The 19,651-nt window shown below is 42.0% G+C and overlaps 1 protein-coding gene across 2 annotated transcripts; it reads right to left on the bottom strand.

Moving 5' to 3' along the window:
- Nucleotides 1-67: 67 nt before the first annotated feature.
- LOC139024239 (uncharacterized) lies at nt 68-18,017 on the bottom strand. 2 transcript variants are annotated; one of them, XM_070438845.1, is made up of 3 exons: nt 17,749-18,017; nt 12,479-12,940; nt 68-378 (listed from the first exon to the last, which is right to left on the bottom strand). In XM_070438845.1, the coding sequence occupies exons 1-3, from the start codon at nt 17,912-17,914 to the stop codon at nt 68-70; spliced, it is 939 nt and encodes a 312-aa protein (XP_070294946.1). In that variant the 5' UTR covers nt 17,915-18,017. The 2 variants fall into 2 exon arrangements, with proteins under 2 accessions (XP_070294946.1, XP_070294947.1); XM_070438846.1 differs by having other exon boundaries at nt 12,479-12,931.
- Nucleotides 18,018-19,651: the final 1,634 nt, after the last annotated feature.

Raw genomic sequence — 19,651 nt, 5'->3', positions numbered from 1 at the left:
TACGGCTGAGCTGTGGCTGGAGGCATTGTTTTGATTATCTGTAGAGTCACAGGGAATGTTGAGACCCTTAATGTGGGTCACAGTGATAAAAGGTTTGAGATCCACTGGTTAGAGTCACTCTCTCTGTTCTCACAGTCTTGGTTTGGTCTTCCTGATCACATTCACTTTTCACAAAGGAAGGAGTGAATATGAACTTCATGATATCAGGCTCCAGACCTTGAAGCTGCTCTTCCTCCTGACTGGTCCTGACTTCCTCCTGTTCCTCTTTAATCTGTGTGGTCTCTGGGTCCTTCTGCCCCAGACTGGGGCTCCACTCCTGCTCACAGTGCTGCTGCTCAGGGGGAACCTCCTCTTCAGAGACAGAGAGCTGCAGGGAGTCTGGAGGGAAGGAGAGGAGGAGCAGAGGTTACCCTAGCTATACAGCCTGGATACAGAGGTTACCTATACAGCCTGGATACAGAGGTTACCTAGCTATACAGCCTGGATACAGAGGTTACTAGCTATACAGCCTGGATACAGAGGTTACTAGCTTACAGCCTTGATACAGAGGTTACCAGCTATATGTTGTAACTTTAATGTGTTACAGAGTTAATGTTTAAGTTAATTCATTGAGCTGTATCTAAAGATATTTCTTTACAGTTATTTACATATGTAATTGTATTGGTTAGTATTGAATTACGCTTTTGACTGCAAGTTCCAGAATGCCTGCGACAGGAAGTAGAGAGTGAACGCGCTAGTTAAGTGCAATTAACAGGTGATTACGTTTGGCTCCTTTGCGCTAGCATCTTAGCATTGCTTTGTAGAATCTAAAGTTGTTAAATGTAACGTGATCAAGAATTATTACTAAAAGAAGCTTTCATATCAAACCCGACGTCCCGAGTCATTACTTTGAAGATAGTTATTCTCTATTTTGGTGCCGAAACCCGGGAATATGAGCTGCGACGAAGAAGTGGCTGAAATGGCTGAGGAAGAACGTCGGAATGAAACCGAAAGAATGAGACGAAAGCGGGGTACCATTCGAGGTGCCACAACACGGATTTTGAATCAGATTGACGTGGAAATATCCCAGTCAAATCCGGATACCGATCACTTGAGTACATTGTTGAAATTGCTGTTAGCTAAGGAGAACAGTTTGTTTGAACTTGATGGTGGAATTGAACAGTTAACCCCATTGGACGGATTGGAGGCAGAGATTGCATGCACGGAGGATTACAAAGAGCGCGTTATCATGCTTAAGAGCCGTGCACAACGAGTGATAAAGAAAAACCAGGATCTCAATCCACTACCAGCACGGGTGAGTGACGCTAACTCAAACAGATCACAGAGACAATCAGTAAGGCTACCAGAGTTGATTATTGAGAAATTCTATGGAGATGTCAGTATGTGGCAGGAGTTTTGGAGCCAGTATGAGACTGCTATTCACAACAATGATTCACTGTGTAATAAAGAGAATTTTACCTATCTGAAAATATATCTCACTGGACCAGCTGCAAAGGCAGTAGCAGGACTGATGTTAACAGACAGTAACTATGATGATGCAATCGCTCTACTCAAGAGCAGATTTGGAAGGAAAGATCTTGTGATTAGTGCTCATATGTCAAAGCTGCTGAATCTCACTCCTGTGAAGAAATCCTCTGATCTAAATGCATTGAGGCAGCTATATGAGGAATGTGAAATTCAGATTAGGAGCCTGGAATCACTGGGTGTAGTGTCAGAAACCTATGGAAGCCTACTATGCCCAATCTTACTGCAGATGATTCAGAGGACATAGCTCTTGACTATAGTCGTCAGAGGGAGGTAGATGATGAATGGAAAGTGTCTGAGATTGTCAGTTTCCTACAGAAGGAGGTTCAGAGCAGGGAGAGAGCGCTACAAATGACAAGATCATGCAACAACAGAAAGAGAGCAAACCATGGAACAAGTCATGCTTCTCCAATGAATGAAAACAAAAAAGACCCAACATGCCCTCTGCTGCAGCACTGCACACAGCCAGCCAGAAGGAACAAAACTGTCTATTGTGACAGTGCAGACCACAAATCAGAAAACTGCCCTGACCACAATAATGCTACACTCAAAGAGAAACTGAAGAAAATGGGAAGATGCTTTGTATGTTTAGGACAGAAACACATAGCAAAATTCTGTAAGTCAAAGATGTGTCATGTGCAACATGTGGAAGCAGACATACATTGCTGTGTGTACCGGTAAGAGGAGTGAGGTGCAACCCCCTACTGTTTCTGTAGATGCTGTTGTTTCCTCAGTTATTCCCCATTCAGTGAAGATGAAACCAGATGGACAGGACACTGTGTTGCTACAAACGGCAAAGGCATGGGTAGAAGGCCATCGGGCAGGAGATAGATCGTTGCTTACTAGATGGAGGCAGTCAGAGAAGCTTCATACATGAAAACCTTGTGAAGGGCTTGAAGCTACCAGTAATCAGACAAGAGGCACTCACTCTTCACACGTTTGGCTCCTCTGCCCCAGCAACGTCCCAACGCAACACAGTGAAAGTCATCTTGGAGAATGTCTGGGACAAACAGCAGAGAATAGAGATAGAGGCAATTGAACCCCACAAGTGTGCACAGCTGTGTGAAGGTTCCTGGTGAACAGATTCAACATGAGCTCAATGAAAGGGACTGCAGCTCGCAGACTTTCCAGGAGATGACAATGATCCTGAACTCTGTCCTGATAGGAGCAGACTACTACTGGCAGATAGTATCAGGCAGAGTGGAGCGACTGACGGAGACGCTGGTTGCTTTAGAGAGCACCTTTGGATGGTCGGTGCAGGGACCCGTGTTCATGTCAAGTGTCGCCGAGGCAACTTGCATGTTCATCCCACTTGATGAAGACACACTAGTCTCCAAACAACTGCATGCATTCTGGGAGCTTGAGTCTCTGGGTTTATAAGCGAGAAAACACAGAACCCAGAGGAAACCGAGGCTCTACAGAGGTTCGAGGAAACAACACTTCAAAGATGGGCGATACCACGTGAGTTGCCATGGAAACGAGAAATGCAGACTCAAAGACAACTATAGAATCGCCAAGAAACGGTTTGAAGGTCTGAAGAAAAGACTGAAGAAGGATGTGACGTTGTACAGCAGATACAATGAAGTGGTAGAGGACTACTTACAACAGGATATGGCAGAGGACGTGCCCAAGGACAACGCATCAAGTGCAGACAACGTAAAATACTACTTACCTCACCATGCAGTACTCCGAGAAGATAAGGTGACAACAAAACTGAGAGTGGTGTTTGATGCCTCGTCCCATGAAGATGGCTGTCCATCCCTCAATGACTGTCTACTCACAGGACCGAACCTGATCCGGATCTGCTCAGCGTTCTGATAAAGTTCAGACATACATGAGATCGCATTCATGGCAACATCAAGAAAGCTTTCCTGCAGATATCCCTAGCAGAGAGAGACAGAGACGCCGTGAGATTTCTATGGCTCACAGGCCCACCAAGGGGAGAAAATGAAAGGAGCTGCGTGTGCTGAGGATGAAAAGAGTGGTATTTGGAGCTTCCCCAAGTCCATTTTTGCTGGCAGCTCATCAGGAAGCACCTGAAACAATATGAAAAAGAACAACCAGAAGTTGTAGAGATACTGAGAGAGTCACTCTATGTAGATGATTTCATTGCAAGTTCACGCAATGTTGAAGAGGCTTACCTTGTGACAACAACTGCAAAGCGAATGTTGTCGATTGCAGGCATGGACCTCTGCAAATGGATGACCAACTCTCCTGAATTGAAAACAAAATGGGAGGAGAGTACGACAACTGACCCACCGTTGACGCTAGAAACACAGAATTAGTGTTGAAGGTTTTAGGTTTAGTATGGAGACCGGAAACAGATGACTTTGTGTTTGACCTCAGGCCGCTACTGAGCATTCTAAAGCAAACGGAAAACAAAAGAGAAGTGTTCTGCAGTCGTCTGCACGTATCTTCGACCCTCTTGGTTTCCTGACACCTTCACCATCAGGATCAAGTGCATGTTCCAGGAAATGTGGGAGAGGGGACTCAGCTGGGACGAAGAATTACCACCTGATCTGCCACGAGAATGGAACAGTAGTGTTCAGAACTACCCCAGTTACACCAGCTCACCATACCAAGGTGGTACAGAACAGACATGCGGCCACATAATAGCCACACCCTGAAACTACACGTGTTCTGTGATGCAAGTGAAAGGGCTTACAGTGCGTAGCTTACTTGCAAGGTGAATCACAAGACAGGGAAACAACAAGTCTAGTCGCATCCAAGTCCAGGGTAGCCCACTCAAAGAAATGACGCTGCCACGCCTGGAGCTCATGGGAGCTGTGATTGGAGCGAGACTAGCAAACAATTTGATGACCACACACGAAAATGGAAGAAAACACGATCAAAATGTGGACAGACTCGATGATCGTGCTGCATTGGATTTGCAGCTCAGCTCAGAAATGGAAACAGTTTGTTGCGAACAGAGTGACGGAGATCCAGTCCTTGACCAATCCAGAGTCATGGTCACATATTGAAGGGAAAACTAATCCAGCTGACCTCCCTACAAGAGGACAAACTGTTCGAAACTTGATACAGAGCGAGCTATGGTGGAATGGACCCAGAATTCTGATACTACCCAATCAGTCCGAAGAGACTGATGATAACAAGGTTCCGGAAGAGGTGAATATAGAACTCAAGTCCAGCTGCCAGGTTACTGTACAACTCGCAGCAAACAGCACAGACATCCCTGAACCTGTGTTGGAGCTTGAAAGGTACAGCAAACTGAAAAGAGGTGTTCAGAGTCACCGCCTGGATAAAGAGATTCATAGCCAATGCTCGTACAACCATAAGATACAAGGTGAACTGACTGCTGACGAACTGTTCGATGCAGAAAGTACTGGATTAAGGTAACACAACAACAGGTTTTGGACAGGAGATCAACTACTGAAGGCAGGAAAAAGCCTAAACAATGACTGTAAATCAGAGAACTGAACCGTTCCTGGACGAACACGAACTACTCAGTGTAGGAGGAAGACTGCAACAGTCCAGCTTCACATTCAGAGAGCAGCACCATGGGTTCTGCCCACAAGTACAGATACTCAGAAATGCTGATACAGTACCACCATGAGCAGGTGATGCATTCTGGAGCAAGAGACACTCTAGTACAAATCAGGGAGCGATACTGGATCTTGCGTGCTAGGCAGCTAGTCAAGAGTACAGTGGCAAGATGTATAGTGTGCAAAAGATTCAAGGCAAGGGCCGGACAGCAGGTCACTGCGCCTTTACCAAAAGACAGAATAACGGAATCGCCCCCATTTGAAGTCACAGGTGTGGATTTTGCAGGACCGCTCTATGTGAAAGAAAATGGGTCTGTGAAGAAGTCATACATTGCACTGTTCACTTGTGCTGTAACCAGAGCAGTGCATTTGGAACTGGTCTCAGATCAGTCAACAGAGAAATTCCTTTTAGCTCTAAAAAGATTAATCTCAAGGAGAGGATTATGCAAGGTAACCTACTCGACAATGCAAAAACGTTCAAGAGAGCTGATCAGACTTGAAAGAGCTGTGGAAGGCAATCGAGAGCCACAACTCTTGGCTTTCTTCTCAGAAAGGGCATCACCTTGAGGTTCATCGCCGAGCGAGCAGCCTGGTGGGCGGATTCTGGAAAGACTTGTCAGGTCAGTGAAACATGCCTGCGAAAGGTTCTTGGGAGAGCTTCACTCAACTTTGAAGAGATGTGCACAGTCCTGACAGAGGTTGAAGCTATTCTAAATTCTAGGCCTCTGACTTCGTGCACAATGAAGTGGATGAACCACAACCCTGACCCCAGCACACTCCTGGTGGGTAAACGACTAACCTCTTTGCCTCCAAAGCCATTTCCAGCTGACACTCAGCACCCAACGCTAAACAAGGAGGACATGACACGCAGTGGAAGTACAGGCAGAGACTTGTGACCAGTTTCTGGAACAGTTGGCGAAGAGACTACTTGCTGGATCTAAAGTCAGCACACCGCTGTGATACACCACAGCCCACCCCACTGAAAGCGGGTGACGTTGTACTCATTGGAGAAGATAACACACCCAGACAAACCTGGAACTAGGAAAGATTGAGGAACTGTTTCCAGGCCGGATGGCCTAGTTAGATCATGTTCAGTTCGTACTGTTTCAGGGACTTTGTTGAGGAGAACTATTTAGTTGATATACTGCCTAGAGATCTAGATGAACACAGTTGTTCATCGGGGGGGAGGATGTTGTAACTTTAATGTGTTACAGAGTTAATGTTTAAGTTAATTCATTGAGCTGTATCTAAAGATATTTCTTTACAGTTATTTACATATGTAATTGTATTGGTTAGTATTGATTACGATTTTGACTGCAAGTTCCAGAATGCCCTGCGACAGGAAGTAGAGAGTGAACGCGCTAGTTAAGTGCAATTAACAGGTGATTACGTTTGGCTCCTTTGGCTCGCATCTTAGCATTGCTTTGTAGAATCTAAAGTTGTTAAATGTAACGTGATCAAGAATTATTACTAAAAGAAGCTTTCATATCAAACCCGACGTCCCGAGTCATTACTTTGAAAGATAGTTATTCTATACTATACAGCCTTGATACAGAGGTTACTCAGCTATACAGCCTTGATACAGAGGTTACCCAGCTATACAGCCTGGATACAGAGGTTACCTAGCTATACCGCCTGATACAGAAGTTACCCAGCTATACAGCCTGGATACAGAGGTTACCCCAGCTATACAGCCTGGATACAGAGGTTACCCAGCTATACAGCCTGGATACAGAGGTTACCTAGCTATACAGCCTGGATACAGAGGTTACCATAGCTATACAGCCTGGATACAGAGGTTACCAGCTATACAGCCTGGATACAGAGGTTACCCCCAGCTATACAGCCTGGATACAGAGGTTACCCAGCTATACAGCCTGGATACGAGAGGTTACCACACGCTATACAGCCTGGATACAGAGGTTACATAGCTATACAGCCTGGATACAGAGGTTACCACAGCTATACAGCCTGGATACAGAGGTTACCCAGCCTATAACGCCTGGATACAGAGGTTACCAGCATACAGCCTGGATACAGAGGTTCCCACGCTATACAGCCTTGATACAGAGGTTCCCAGCTATACGCCTGGATACAGAGGTTACCCAGGTATAACAGCTTAGATACTCGCCTGGATACAGAGGTTACCCAGCTATACAGCCTTGATACTAGGGCTGGGCTATATCGAGTTTTTTCGATATATTTTAGCGTGATATGTAAAATGCCTGTATCGTAAGAATCGAGGTTCTGTTATAATGTTGTAACGTTTTGCAAATGCAGCATCTCACGGTCTCTTCTCTGTCAGCCCAATCATGTCCCAATTGCATCACAAGACGTGCACAGAGGTTATCCACCAATCACAACCCTAGACAGCCTTTCACAATTAGTAACCACGCCGGAGAATTGTAGCGATAAAATCATCCCCAAAAAGGGCAGCAATGTTTTTTCAGTAATATGGAAGTGGTTCGGGTTTAAGAGGTCTGATAACGAATGTCCTGTGTAAAATGTGTCGAAAGACAATTGCTACGAAAAGCAGCAGCACAACCAACCCCTTCAACTGAAACACGCGGTGGAATGCGTGAGACTACGCAATACCGATTCCAGTCGCCCGATTCCCAAAACGTCTGCTAAAAGACAAACTACCATAGCCGCATCCTTTTCAAATGTTATCTCTTATGACAAGAAAGGTTTGAGGTGGAAGGAGATAACGGATGCAGTGACCTATTACTATGCGAAAGTTATCTTTACAGTAGAAAAGCCAGGCTTTAAAAAGCTGCTAACACAGTTGACCACATATCAGCTGCCAAGCCGCAAGTATTTCACTGAAGAAGCCCTGCCGTGATTATACACTGCTACTCGCGAAAGAGTCGCAGAGAAGCTGGCTAGTGTGTGTTATTGTTCCACCACAGCCGATGGTCGAGCAGAATGTCTGAGCCGTACCAAAGTTTGACAGTCCACTACATAAATGACTACTGGAWATTGCAAAATGGCTGCCTCCAGACGTCTTACTTCCCTGATGATCATARGGGTGAAGTAATAGCCCYGGGTCTCAAAGACTCTCTGGCATCGTGGAAGATGAGGGAATACCGACAGGTGTGCCTGACAGCYGGAGCAACATGATAAAAGKATTGCGCTTGCTGGACCGGCCTGCAGTGCTTTGGGGACAGGCTTCACCTCGACATCGGTAAGTGTGACATTGGATAATTAAAGTGCATTCAAAAAAGTGATGTTCAGGCCAGCTGTAGGCTAATGTGTTAGTAGTTGTGTCATTCTGCCAATCCAATAGCAAAGAACCACAGGCTGTTTTAATTATAACAAATTAACTAAATGAATACATTTTCAATCAAAATGATTATATATAAATTACATATTCAAACAGCTAGTGGTTAACTTCTTATGGCTGCAGGGGCAGTATTGAGTAGCTTGGATGAAAGGTGCCCATAGTAAACTGCCTGCTCCTCAGTCCCAGCTGCTAATATATGCATATTATTATTCGTATTGGATAGAAAACACTCTGAAGTTTCTAAAACTGTTTGAATTATGTCTTTGAGTATAACAGAAGTCATATGGCAGGCAAAAACCTGAGAAGTTCCACTTCCTGTTTGAATTTTTTCTGAGGTGGCCGATTTTCAACCAAGCTCCCATTGAAATTACGGCGAGATATTGATGAGTTTTCACTTCCTACGGCTTCCACTAGATGTCAACAGTCAATAGAACTTTGTCTGATGACTCTAATGTGAAGGGGGGCCGAAGGAGACAGGAATTACTCAGGTCTGCCACGAGCTGACCATGCTTTCACATGCGCGTTCACATGAGGAGGACGTCCGTTCCATCGCTCTTCTGAAGTCAATCTAATTCTCCGGTTGGAACGTTATTCAAGATTTATGTTAACAACATTCTAAAGATTGATTCAGTACATCGTTTGACATGTTTCTACTGACTGTTACGGAACTTTTGGACATTTCGTCACGTTATAGTGGATGCGCTTTGTGACTTTGGAATTGTTTACCGCTAACCAAAGTAGCTAATTGGACATAAATAACGGACATTATCGAACAAATCAAGCATTTATTGTGGACCTGGGATTCCTAGGACTGCATTCTGATGAAGTTCATCAAAGGAAACATTTATCATGTATTTTCTGGTTTCTGTTGACCCCAACATGGCGGCTAATTTGGCTATTGTTCTGAGCTCCGTCTCAGATTATTGCATGATTTGCTTTTTCCGTAAAGTTTTTTTAAAATCTGACACAGCGGTTGCATTAAGGAGAGGTATATCTATAATTCCATGTGTATAAATTGTATTATCATCTACATTTATGATGAGTATTTCTGTTGAAATGATGGCTGTGATGGCTGAAATGTGGCTATGCAAAATCACTTGATGTTTTTGGAACTAGTGAATGTAACGTGCCAATGTAAACTCTGATTTTTTGTTATAAATATGAACTTTATCAAACAAAACATACATGTATTGTGTAACATGAAGTCCTATGAGTGTCATCTGATGAAGATCAAAGGTTAGTGATTAATTTTCTCTCTATTTCTGCTTTTTGTGGCTGCTATCTTTCGCTGGAAAAATGGCTGTGCTTATTGTGGTTTGGTGGTGACCTAACATAATCGTTTGTAGTGCTTTCGCTTAAAAGCATATTTGAAATCGGACACTGTGGTGGGATTAACAACAAGATGACCTTTAAAATGGTATAAGACACATGTATGTTTGAGGAATTTTAATTATGAGATTTCTGTTGTTTGAATTTGGCGCCCTGCACGTTCACTGGCTGTTGTCATATCGATCCCGGTAGCGGGATGCAGCCATAAGAAGTTTTAAACATTCCTAAACAATAGAATACACGTGTAGGTGTGTGTTCAGTTGTTTTGCACAAATAGGCCTTGAGGCCTTGTGTATTTTTTTTATTTTAATAAAGAAAATTCAATTAAGAATTATGTCTTGGCCTTTTTTAATTTGTTCGAGATTTGTGAATCATCCAAACCTCTGAAAAAAATGTAGATATTACTTTTAGGCCATATCGCCCAGCCCTACTCGATACCCTGCAGCCGTTAGGACTGAATGAGGATTTATCGGATTGTGAGGTCCCTGGTAAAAACCTCAGAGTTCAGACATCCTATGTCTGGGGAAAAAAGGTAGTGTTAAAGACGTGGTCACATGACATGTGATTTACGTCCTACGCTGTGTTTGTGACAACATGTACGTGGGCCAGACATCCAGATGCTGAAGCAAGGATGAAAATAACCTTGTTGCTTGTCACTTTGTCCAGTACTCTAACAATGTGTCTTCAATTCCAGGTGGAAGTGTAACCAAGACAACCCTTCTGGATATAAACTTTACGCCTCCAACTCAATCATCAAGTTTGCAGACGACACAACAGTAGTAGGCCTGATTACCAACAATGACGAGACAGCCTACGGGGAGGAGGTGAGGGCCCTGGCGGAGTGGTGCCAGGAAAATAACCTCTCCCTCAACGTCAACAAAACGTAGCTGATCGTGGACTTTAGGAGACAGCAGAGGGAGCACGCCCCCCAATCCACATCGACAGGACCACAGTGGAGAACGTGGACAGCTTCAAGTTGCTCGGCGTACACATCACTGACAATCTGAAATGGTTCACCCACACAGACAGTGTGGTGAAGAAGGCGCAACGGGGGACTTGGCCCCTAAGACCCTCAGAAACTTTGACAGATGCACAATTAAGAGCATCCTGTCGAGCTGTATCACCGCCTGGTACGGCAACTGCACCGCCCGCAACTGCAGGGCTCTCTAGAGGGTAGTGAGGTCTGCACAACTACCTGCCCTCCAGGACACCTACAGCACCCGATGTCACAGGAAGGCCAAAAAGATAATCAAGGACAACAACCACCCGAGCCACTGCCTGTTCACCCCGCTATCATCCAGAAGGTGAGGTCAGTACAGGTGCATCAAAGCGGGGACCGAGAGACAGAAGCTGTTTTTCAATCTCAAAGCCATCAGACTTAAATAGCCATCACTAGCTGGCTACCACCCGGTTACTCAACCCTGCACCTTAGAGGCTGCTGCCATTTATACATAGACATGGAATCACTGGTCACTTTAATAATGTTTACATACTGCTTTACTCATATGTATATACTGTATTCTATTCTACTGTATTTTAGTCAATGCCATTCCAACAATGCTCGTCCTAATATTTATATATTTCTTAATTCCATTCTTTTACTTTTTAGATTTGTGTATTGTTGTGAATTGTTAGATACTACTGCACAGTTGGAGCTAGAAACACAAGCATTTCAATACACTCGCAATAACATCTGCTAAATATGTGTATGTGACCAATAAAATGTGATTTGAAGTACAGAGAGATCCTTGATGAAAACCTGCTCCAGAGCACTCAGGACCTCAGACTAGGGCAAAGGTTCACCTTCCAACAGGACTACGACCCTAGGCACAAAGCCAAGACAACACAGGAGTTGCTTCGGGACAAGTCTCTGAATGTCCTTGAGTGGCCCAACCAGATCTGCAGAGAAGAATGGGAGAAACTCCCCAAATACAGGTGTGCCAAGCTTGTAGCATCACACCCAAGAACACTCGAGTTGAGGCTGTAATTGCTAAAGTTGCTTCAACAAAGTACTGAGTAAAGGGTCTGTATACTTATGTTAATGTGATATTTCAGTTTTTAAAAAGTATAAATTTGCAAAAAATTCTAAAAGCCTGTTTTTGCTTCGTCATTATGGGGTATTGTGATGTCATTATGGGGTATTGTGTGTAGATTGAGGGGAGGGGAAACGATTTAATTAATTTTAGAATAAGGCTGTAATGTAACAAAATGTGGGAAAAGTCAAGCGGTCTGAATAATTTCTGAAAGCACTGAAGTGTTATATGTGTTTACCTTGTCTTTCTTTTTGTTGCAGATTGTCATCTGTATTGTTCTCTGTCTGAGAGTATGGGTTCCTGATACAAACACCTAATTTTGTGTTTGTAGAATTACATCTTTATGTTCTGTTCTATCTGATATGACATTGAATGGCCCTTTGGGTTACAGCAGGTATCTGTAATTATCTCTGGCTCTCTAAGGCTTCCCAAGTCTAATCTCTTTCCCATTTTATTGACCAATCAGCACTGAAAATGATCTGATGTGATTGGTCAAAAGACCAATTAGTGAGGGGGGAAAAAACCTGAATTGGTCTGCCTGTATAAACGCAGCCTTAGTGGCCTCATCTGTCTCACTGTTTGGGGAGATTTGCTCTGATGAAGGTTGAACGACCGAAAGATAAAATGTAAGAAATTTGCATCGGTTTCTTTTTTTTCTGTTTCTAAAGTCAGTAAATTCTATACATTCAAATAACTTCCTGGTTTTCGTGACACAGACACGTTTGTATCCATGTACAGTAAAAGTGAATAAAAACATTTTCATTGAGTAGAACTATAGCTAACTATCAGTAGATCTACATACAAACCTATTCTACATAGTTGTATCTCCGGTGTGATCCGCAGCAGTCTCCGTAGCCGATCATTCTCCTCCTGGTACTCTGCTACCATTTTCACAAATACCCCAGAAATCTCCACAGCAGCAAACGCCGTTAAACGCTCATTTAAAAACTCTCGAAACGACTGTAGTTTAGACATTTTCAGTGGACTGAGAGTTGGGTGTTCAGCAAGTACGGCTTCTTGACGTGGGTCCTCCTGATCACATTCAATTTTCACACAGGAAGGAGTAAATATGAACTCCATGATATCAGGCTCCAACCCTTGAAGCTGCTCTTCCTCCTGACTGGTCCTGACTTCCTCCTGTTCCTCTTTAATCTGTATGGTCTCTGGGTCCTTCTGCCCCAGACTGGGGCTCCACTCCTGCTCACAGTGCTGCTGCTCAGGGGGAACCTCCTCTTCAGAGACAGAGAGCGGCAGGGATTCTGGAGGGACTGAGAGGAGGAGCAGAGGTTACCACAGTCCCCAAATCCAGAACAAATTCAAGAAAGCGTACAGTATTATATAGAGCCATTGTCTCATGTAACTCTGTTCCATCTCAAATTGCTCAAATGAAAAGCAAACCTGGTTTAAAAAACAGATAAAGCAACACCTCACAACGTCTCTCCCCTATGTGACTTAGATCGTTTGTGAGTATGTATTGATATGTAGGCTACGTGTGCCATTAAAAATGTTTTCTGTAGTTCTGTCCTTGAGCTGTTCTTGTCTATTAATGTTCTGGATGATGTCATGTTTCATGTGGACCCCAGGAAGAGTAGCTGCTGCTTTTGCAACAGCTAATGGGGATCCTAATAAAACACCAAATACTTTATTAAATTCAGTCACCCCACCATGGTTAGTGTTGGTATGTAACTGTTAAATTCAGTCACCCCACCATGGTTAGTGTTGGTATGTAACTGTTCAATTCAGTCACCCCACCATGGTTAGTGTTGGTATGTAACTGTTAAATTCAGTCACCCCACCATGGTTAGTGTTGGTATGTAAAATAAGGGCTGTGTTTTGTGTAGGCTAACCCTTTACAATGACTTATAATAAGGAGGCTAACCCTGGCGTGACGTTTTGATAACCGTGTAAATCTCTCAAGGACAAGGTGACTTTTATTAATATATTCGCCTATATTTACCCCCCAAAAATGAAATGCTAATTAGCTCCTAATGTGGCTATCATAAAGAACTACAAACATCATGATGCTCTGGGCAAGACTGCTGAATCGAGGCAAAGGTAAGAATCTCTGGATTAACTATCTAATGTTATCTAAAATGTAGTAATGAATAAATTGGCTACATTTCTTTAAATGGACAATTCTGTGAACTGTCTTGTGCAAATTTTTAATTGACAAAATACCTGTTAGCAAAGGTGTCAGCTAGAGATGATGTGCAGGAGCTTGCAGGGATTTGTAGTTCCGCATGAGGTCTACTTTGATGCTAATTAGCGTTTTCGAATCTGAGAGTAAATAAAGCCGAATATCAGTGGAGGCTCCTCAGAGGAAGGGGAGGCCCATCCTCCTCAGTGAATTTCATTTAAAAAAAGTTATCCTTCTTAGATAAAACTATACTATATATTTTGACATCCCCAAAATAATTGATTAAAACACACTGTTTTGCAATGAAGGTCTACAGTAGCCTCAGCAACCAACACTTTGTAGGGTAGCACCATGGTGTAGCTGGAGGACAGCTAGCATTGACATTGACTTCAATACAAAACCTAGGAGGCTCATGGATCTCACCCCACCCCCCTCCCTTCTATAGAATTACACAGTAATTATAACAACTTCGAGACGACGTCCTCCAGCCTATCAGAGCTCTTGCAGCATGAACTGACATGTTGTCCACACAATCATAGGATCAGAGAATTAAACTAGTATTAAAAGCATAAGCTACAGCTAGCTAGCACTGCACTGCATAACATGTGGTGAGTAGTTGACTCAAAGAGAGAAAGACAATAGTTGAACAAATTAATTTCTTCAAAAATGAAGAGCGAGAGAAATAGCTATATTTCATATTCTTTTCACTTCCACTTACTTAGCGAATGCAGCTAGCTAGTTCAGCCTACTCAAACAAAAATGGATGCTATGTTAGCTAGCTGGATATGGCGATCCAACACTGGAACTCTTCCAAGTCAAGGTAAGCTTTTGGTTTAATTAATTTATTGCCACTGGGGCCCACCGGTGTAACTGCTAAACTGCTTGCTGACTACACTGTACTGCATGACGGTAGCAGGTTTACTAACGTGTAGTAGCTATGTTGACTATGACGTTAGCTAATAAAAACGGGGATAAACATACCTGAATCTGTCCAATAGAAACTCTTGTTTGCAACTGTTGGATTAATAATTACACCCTAGATCAGTTAGATGCAGGCAAGAGTCTGCATGGCGGTATTAAACGCTGTCTGTCACCAAAAATGTTTCTCAAACTGTGCATGCATCTATGTTGTAAACTTTCATTCATAGGCTAGGTTGTAGCAATCTCATGACGGCTAAAGGGAAAATGTGAGTATCATGTAGTAGCCTAAACTAGAGGTCGACCGATTAATCGGAATGGTCGATTAATTAGGGCTGATTTCAAGTTTTCATAACAATCGGAAATCGTTTGGACACCGTTTATTTTTTTTTACACCTTTATTTAACTTGGCAAGTCAGTTAAGAACACATTCTTATTTTCAATGACGGTCTAGGAACGGTGGGTTAACTGCCTCGTTCAGGGACAGAACGACAGATTTTTACCTTGTCAGCTCAGGGATTCAATCTTGCAACCTTACGGTTAACTAGTCCATCGCTCTAACCACCTGCCTCACGAGGAGCCTGCCTGTTACGCGAATGCAGTAAGAAGCCAAGGTAAGTTGCTAGCTAGCATTAAACTTATCTTATAAAAAACAATCAATCAATCATAATCACTAGTTAACTACACATGGTTGATAATATTACTAGTTTATCTAGCGTGTCCTGCGTTGCATATCGATGCGGTGCGCATTCGCGAAACAGGACTGTCGTTGCTCCAACGTGTACCTAACCATAAACATCAATGCCTTTCTTAAAATCAATACACAAGTACAGTGGGGCAAAAAGGTATTTAGTCAGTCACCAATTGTGCAAGTTCTCCCACTTAAAAAGATGAGAGAGGCCTGTAATTTTCATCATAGGTACACTTCAACTATGCCAGACAAAATGAGAAAAAAAAATCCAGAAAATCACATTGTAGGATTTTTAATGAATTTATTTGCAAATTATGGTGGAAAATAAGTATTTTCCACCATAAGCCCAATCGTTGCACGACTGTACCTAACCATAAACATCAATGCCTTATTTAAAATCAATACACAGAAGTATATATTTTTAAACCTGCATATTTAGCTAAAAATCCAGGTTAGCAATCAATATTAACCAGGTGAAATTGTGTCACTTCTCTTGAGTTCATTGCACGCAGAGTCAGGGTATATGCAACAGTTTGGGCCGCCTGGCTCGTTGCAAACTAATTTGCCAGAATTTTACGTAATAATGACATAACATTGAAGGTTGTGCAATGTAACAGCAATATTTAGACTTATGGATGCCACCCGTTAGATAAAATACGGAACGGTTCCGTATTTCACTGAAAGAATAAACGTTTTGTTTTCGAGATGATAGTTTCCGGATTCAACCATATTAATGACCTAAGGCTCGTATTTCTGTGTGTGTATTATGTTATAATTAAGTCTATGATTTGATAGAGCAGTCTGACTGAGCGGTGGTAGGCAGCAGCAGGCTCGTAAGCATTCATTCAAACAGCACGTTTGTGCGTTTTGCCAGCAGCTCTTCGCAATGCTTCAAGCCTATCAACTCCCGAGATTAGGTTGGTGTAACCGATGTGAAATGGCTAGCTAGTTAGCAGGGTGCGCGCTAATAACGTTTCAAACGTCACTCGCTCTAAGACTTGGAGTAGTTGTTCCCCTTGCTCTGCAAGGGCCGCGGCTTTTGTGGAGCGATGGGTAACACTGCTTCGAGGGTGGCTGTTGTCAATGTGTTCCTGGTTCGAGCCCAGGTAGGAGCGAGGAGAGGGACGGAAGCTATACTATTACACTGGCAATACTAAAGTGCCTATAAGAACATCCAATAGTCAAAGGTATATGAAATACAAATCGTATAGAGAGAAATAGTCCTATAATTCCTATAATAACTACAACCTAAAACTTCTTACCTGGGAATATTGAAGACTCATGTTAAAAGGAACCACCAGCTTTCATATGTTCTCTTGTTCTGAGCAAGGAACTTAAATGTTAGCTTTTTACATGGCACATGTTGCACTTTTACTTTCTTCTCCAACACTTTGTTTTTGCATTATTTAAACCAAATTGAACATGTTTTTATTGATGTATTATATTAAGTTAAAGTGTTCATTCAGTATTGTTGTAATTGTCATTACTACAAATACATTATTATTTATATATATATATTTTTTTTAAATCGGCCGATTAATCCGTATCGGCTTTTTTTGACCCTCCAATAATCGGTATCAGTATCGGCGGTGAAAAATCATAATCGGTCGACCTCTAGCCTAAACCCATTAATGTTACATTAAACTGGGTGAATGGAATATGAATGACAGTCATCCAATATGCTGTAATAGAAATAAGGCCGTGCTCATAAAAGCAAAAAAGATTGTCCTCCATCTTTAACAGCACCGACCGCCAGTGGCGAATACATTGATAAAAGTCACCTTGTCTGAGAGAGATTTACATGGTTATCAAAACGTCACACCGGGGTAAGCCTACATTAAACGCAGTCCTTGTTTTAAGTGTTTCTAAGATCCCCTATGGGAAAAATGAATGGTGGATAAACTATTGCAACCATTAACCTGTTTGACCGCTAAGTTTTATAGGTATTATTACACCTCCACTGTGGGTTTTATGGGTATTATTACACCTCCACTGTGTGGCTCTATCAGGCTTTAGACATCAGGGTTGGGGTCAATTTGAATTTTTAAGCCAGTAAATTCAAGACTAGGTTAACTATAATGCCAGTTCAATAATTAAAAACTAGAATCCATTTTCAATTACTTCTCAGTAATTGAAGAGAGGCTATTTACTTCTAAAGTTTATATATTTTTTTATTACAAATTAAAATCACTTCCTGTTTTTATGACAATGTTTTTATTAATACACGGTAAGTTTAAAAACAACTTCTTCAACATGTATGAAGTGGTGATCAGTTAACAATTTATCAATAAAGTGGAACTATAGCTAGCTATCAGTATCTACATACTAACCTATTCTACATAGTTGTATCTCTGGTGTCCTCCGCAGAAGTCTCCGTAGCCGATCGTTCTCCTCCTGGTACTCTACTACCGTTTTCTCAACTGCCCCAAAAATATCCACAGCAGCCGCCGTTAAACGCTCATTTAAAATCAAACGCAACATCTGTAGTTTAGACATTATCAGTAAAATTAGATCTGGGTAGCCTATTCAGTTTGGTCAGTATGTATTTTCTTTACTCCACACAAGGAACAGAAAAAATAAAAACTCCTTACCAATTCTACTTCCGTGTTCTAGTCTAGGAATCTTAGGACATTCTTTGTTCTAGTTGGTGACGAACCCAGAAACACAACAGGGCCGCCAGCTGGATGGGAGTTTACTGTGCAAGGCAGCCTACAGACCAGTAGTAAAGGAAAACGATGACTACATGTAGACAAATAGTGGTTATCATAAGTACAGGATGATCTGGGAGAATCAATTCTTCCCCAGGAGTCAACAGTTTATCATTACTCCATACAAGATTAAATCAACATGATGAATGAGCAGCATTAGGTCAGAATTTATGAGAAATACTCTTGGAAATAGTCTTGGACAAATGCAAGGATGCCTTTTCTGGAATTGTTTTTAATTTCACGTATCAATTACATCAACCTGACCAAAATCAAATGATCAGATATTGCTGTTTCTAATGAAGGGAAAAATTAAACAGACTTTGAACATCAGAACTGTGAAATTCCTACAATACTCTGTACTGTTTGATCATTACCTCGTCATTCAAATCAAATCAAACTTTATTTACATACATTGTTTTACAACATTAAGTCCATGGTACAGTATACGTATTTATCTGAGGCCCATAGTATGAATGGTCTGGAGTTGCTTTCCTTTCCTAAGAGTGTTGTTCACATCCTGCCTTTTTATTCTTCTGACTGAAGACGTTATTTCTATGGTCTGTTTTTCTCTCTTTGTGGATATTATCTATACTGTATGCTCAGGGTTGGGTGGGTTACTTTATAAATGTAATCCATTACAGTTACTAGTTGCCTGTCCAAAATTGTAATCAGTAGTGTAACTTTTGGATTACCCCAAACTCGGTAATGTAATTTGATTACATTGAATTACTTTTAGATTACTTCCCCCTTTTAAGAGGCATTAGAAGAATACAAAAATGTATGTTACCAGTTGTATGACATTTATTGCAAGATCAATCAATGTTAAAGTTTACATAGCTGGCCATATATATATATATATATATGGATGTTCAATTTTACTTTATGGGTTGGTTATGTAGGCTTCCTCTAGCCCATTACTTTCTACTACAAATAATAATATGATTCAATTATATCTTTACATTAAAAACCAAAGTCTATCAGAATTTCAGTCGATCCAATAAATGTTATACCCCTCGATCTTCAAGAAGAGGACTTGGAAATATGGAAGTACAGATTATCCATATTGTTTTACCTGAGCATAACCCCAAAACTAAGGACTTATTAGCTAGCCTTATTCTGTTGTTCATGATTTTGTTGTTATGGAGGACTGATTGAGCTCATTGATTTGAGTTGGAAAAATAAATGCTGCCCTCATGGAATGGCATGCTTTGAGCACCACTGAAAAGTGCTATTTACATGTGAAAAATGAATGCCATGTGCTGTATTGGCTATAGGCCTATTGTTTTCCTTTTTGTAGTGGACACTATGATATCTTGAAAATATGCAGCTGTTTAAAGGGAAAATCATCAGCAACAGACGATCCCGCAGGTGAAGAAGCCGTGTGTGGAGGTCCGGGGCTGGCATGGTTACACGTGGTCTGCGGTTGTGAGGCCGGTTGCACTCACTGCCATAATCTCTAAAACAACGTTGGAGGCAGCTTAACATTTAATTATCTGGCAACAGATGGGCATTACTGCAGTCAGCA

Source organism: Salvelinus sp. IW2-2015, unplaced genomic scaffold, assembly GCF_002910315.2.
Source record: "Salvelinus sp. IW2-2015 unplaced genomic scaffold, ASM291031v2 Un_scaffold1234, whole genome shotgun sequence".
Lineage (NCBI taxonomy): Eukaryota > Metazoa > Chordata > Actinopteri > Salmoniformes > Salmonidae > Salvelinus > Salvelinus sp. IW2-2015.
The sequence above is the reverse complement of the archived record's forward strand: the minus strand, read 5'-3'. Positions and strand labels throughout refer to the sequence as shown.

Coding starts and splice junctions, on each gene's coding strand:
- LOC139024239 (XM_070438845.1), bottom strand. CDS start 17,914: ATGTCTAAACTACAGATGTTGCGTTTGATTTTAAATGAGCGTTTAACG. Junction 12,941..17,748: donor GATACAACTATGTAGAATAG/GTTAGTATGTAG, acceptor TCCTCCTCTCAG/TCCCTCCAGAATCCCTGCCG. Junction 379..12,478: donor GATACAACTATGTAGAATAG/GTTTGTATGTAG, acceptor CCTTCCCTCCAG/ACTCCCTGCAGCTCTCTGTC.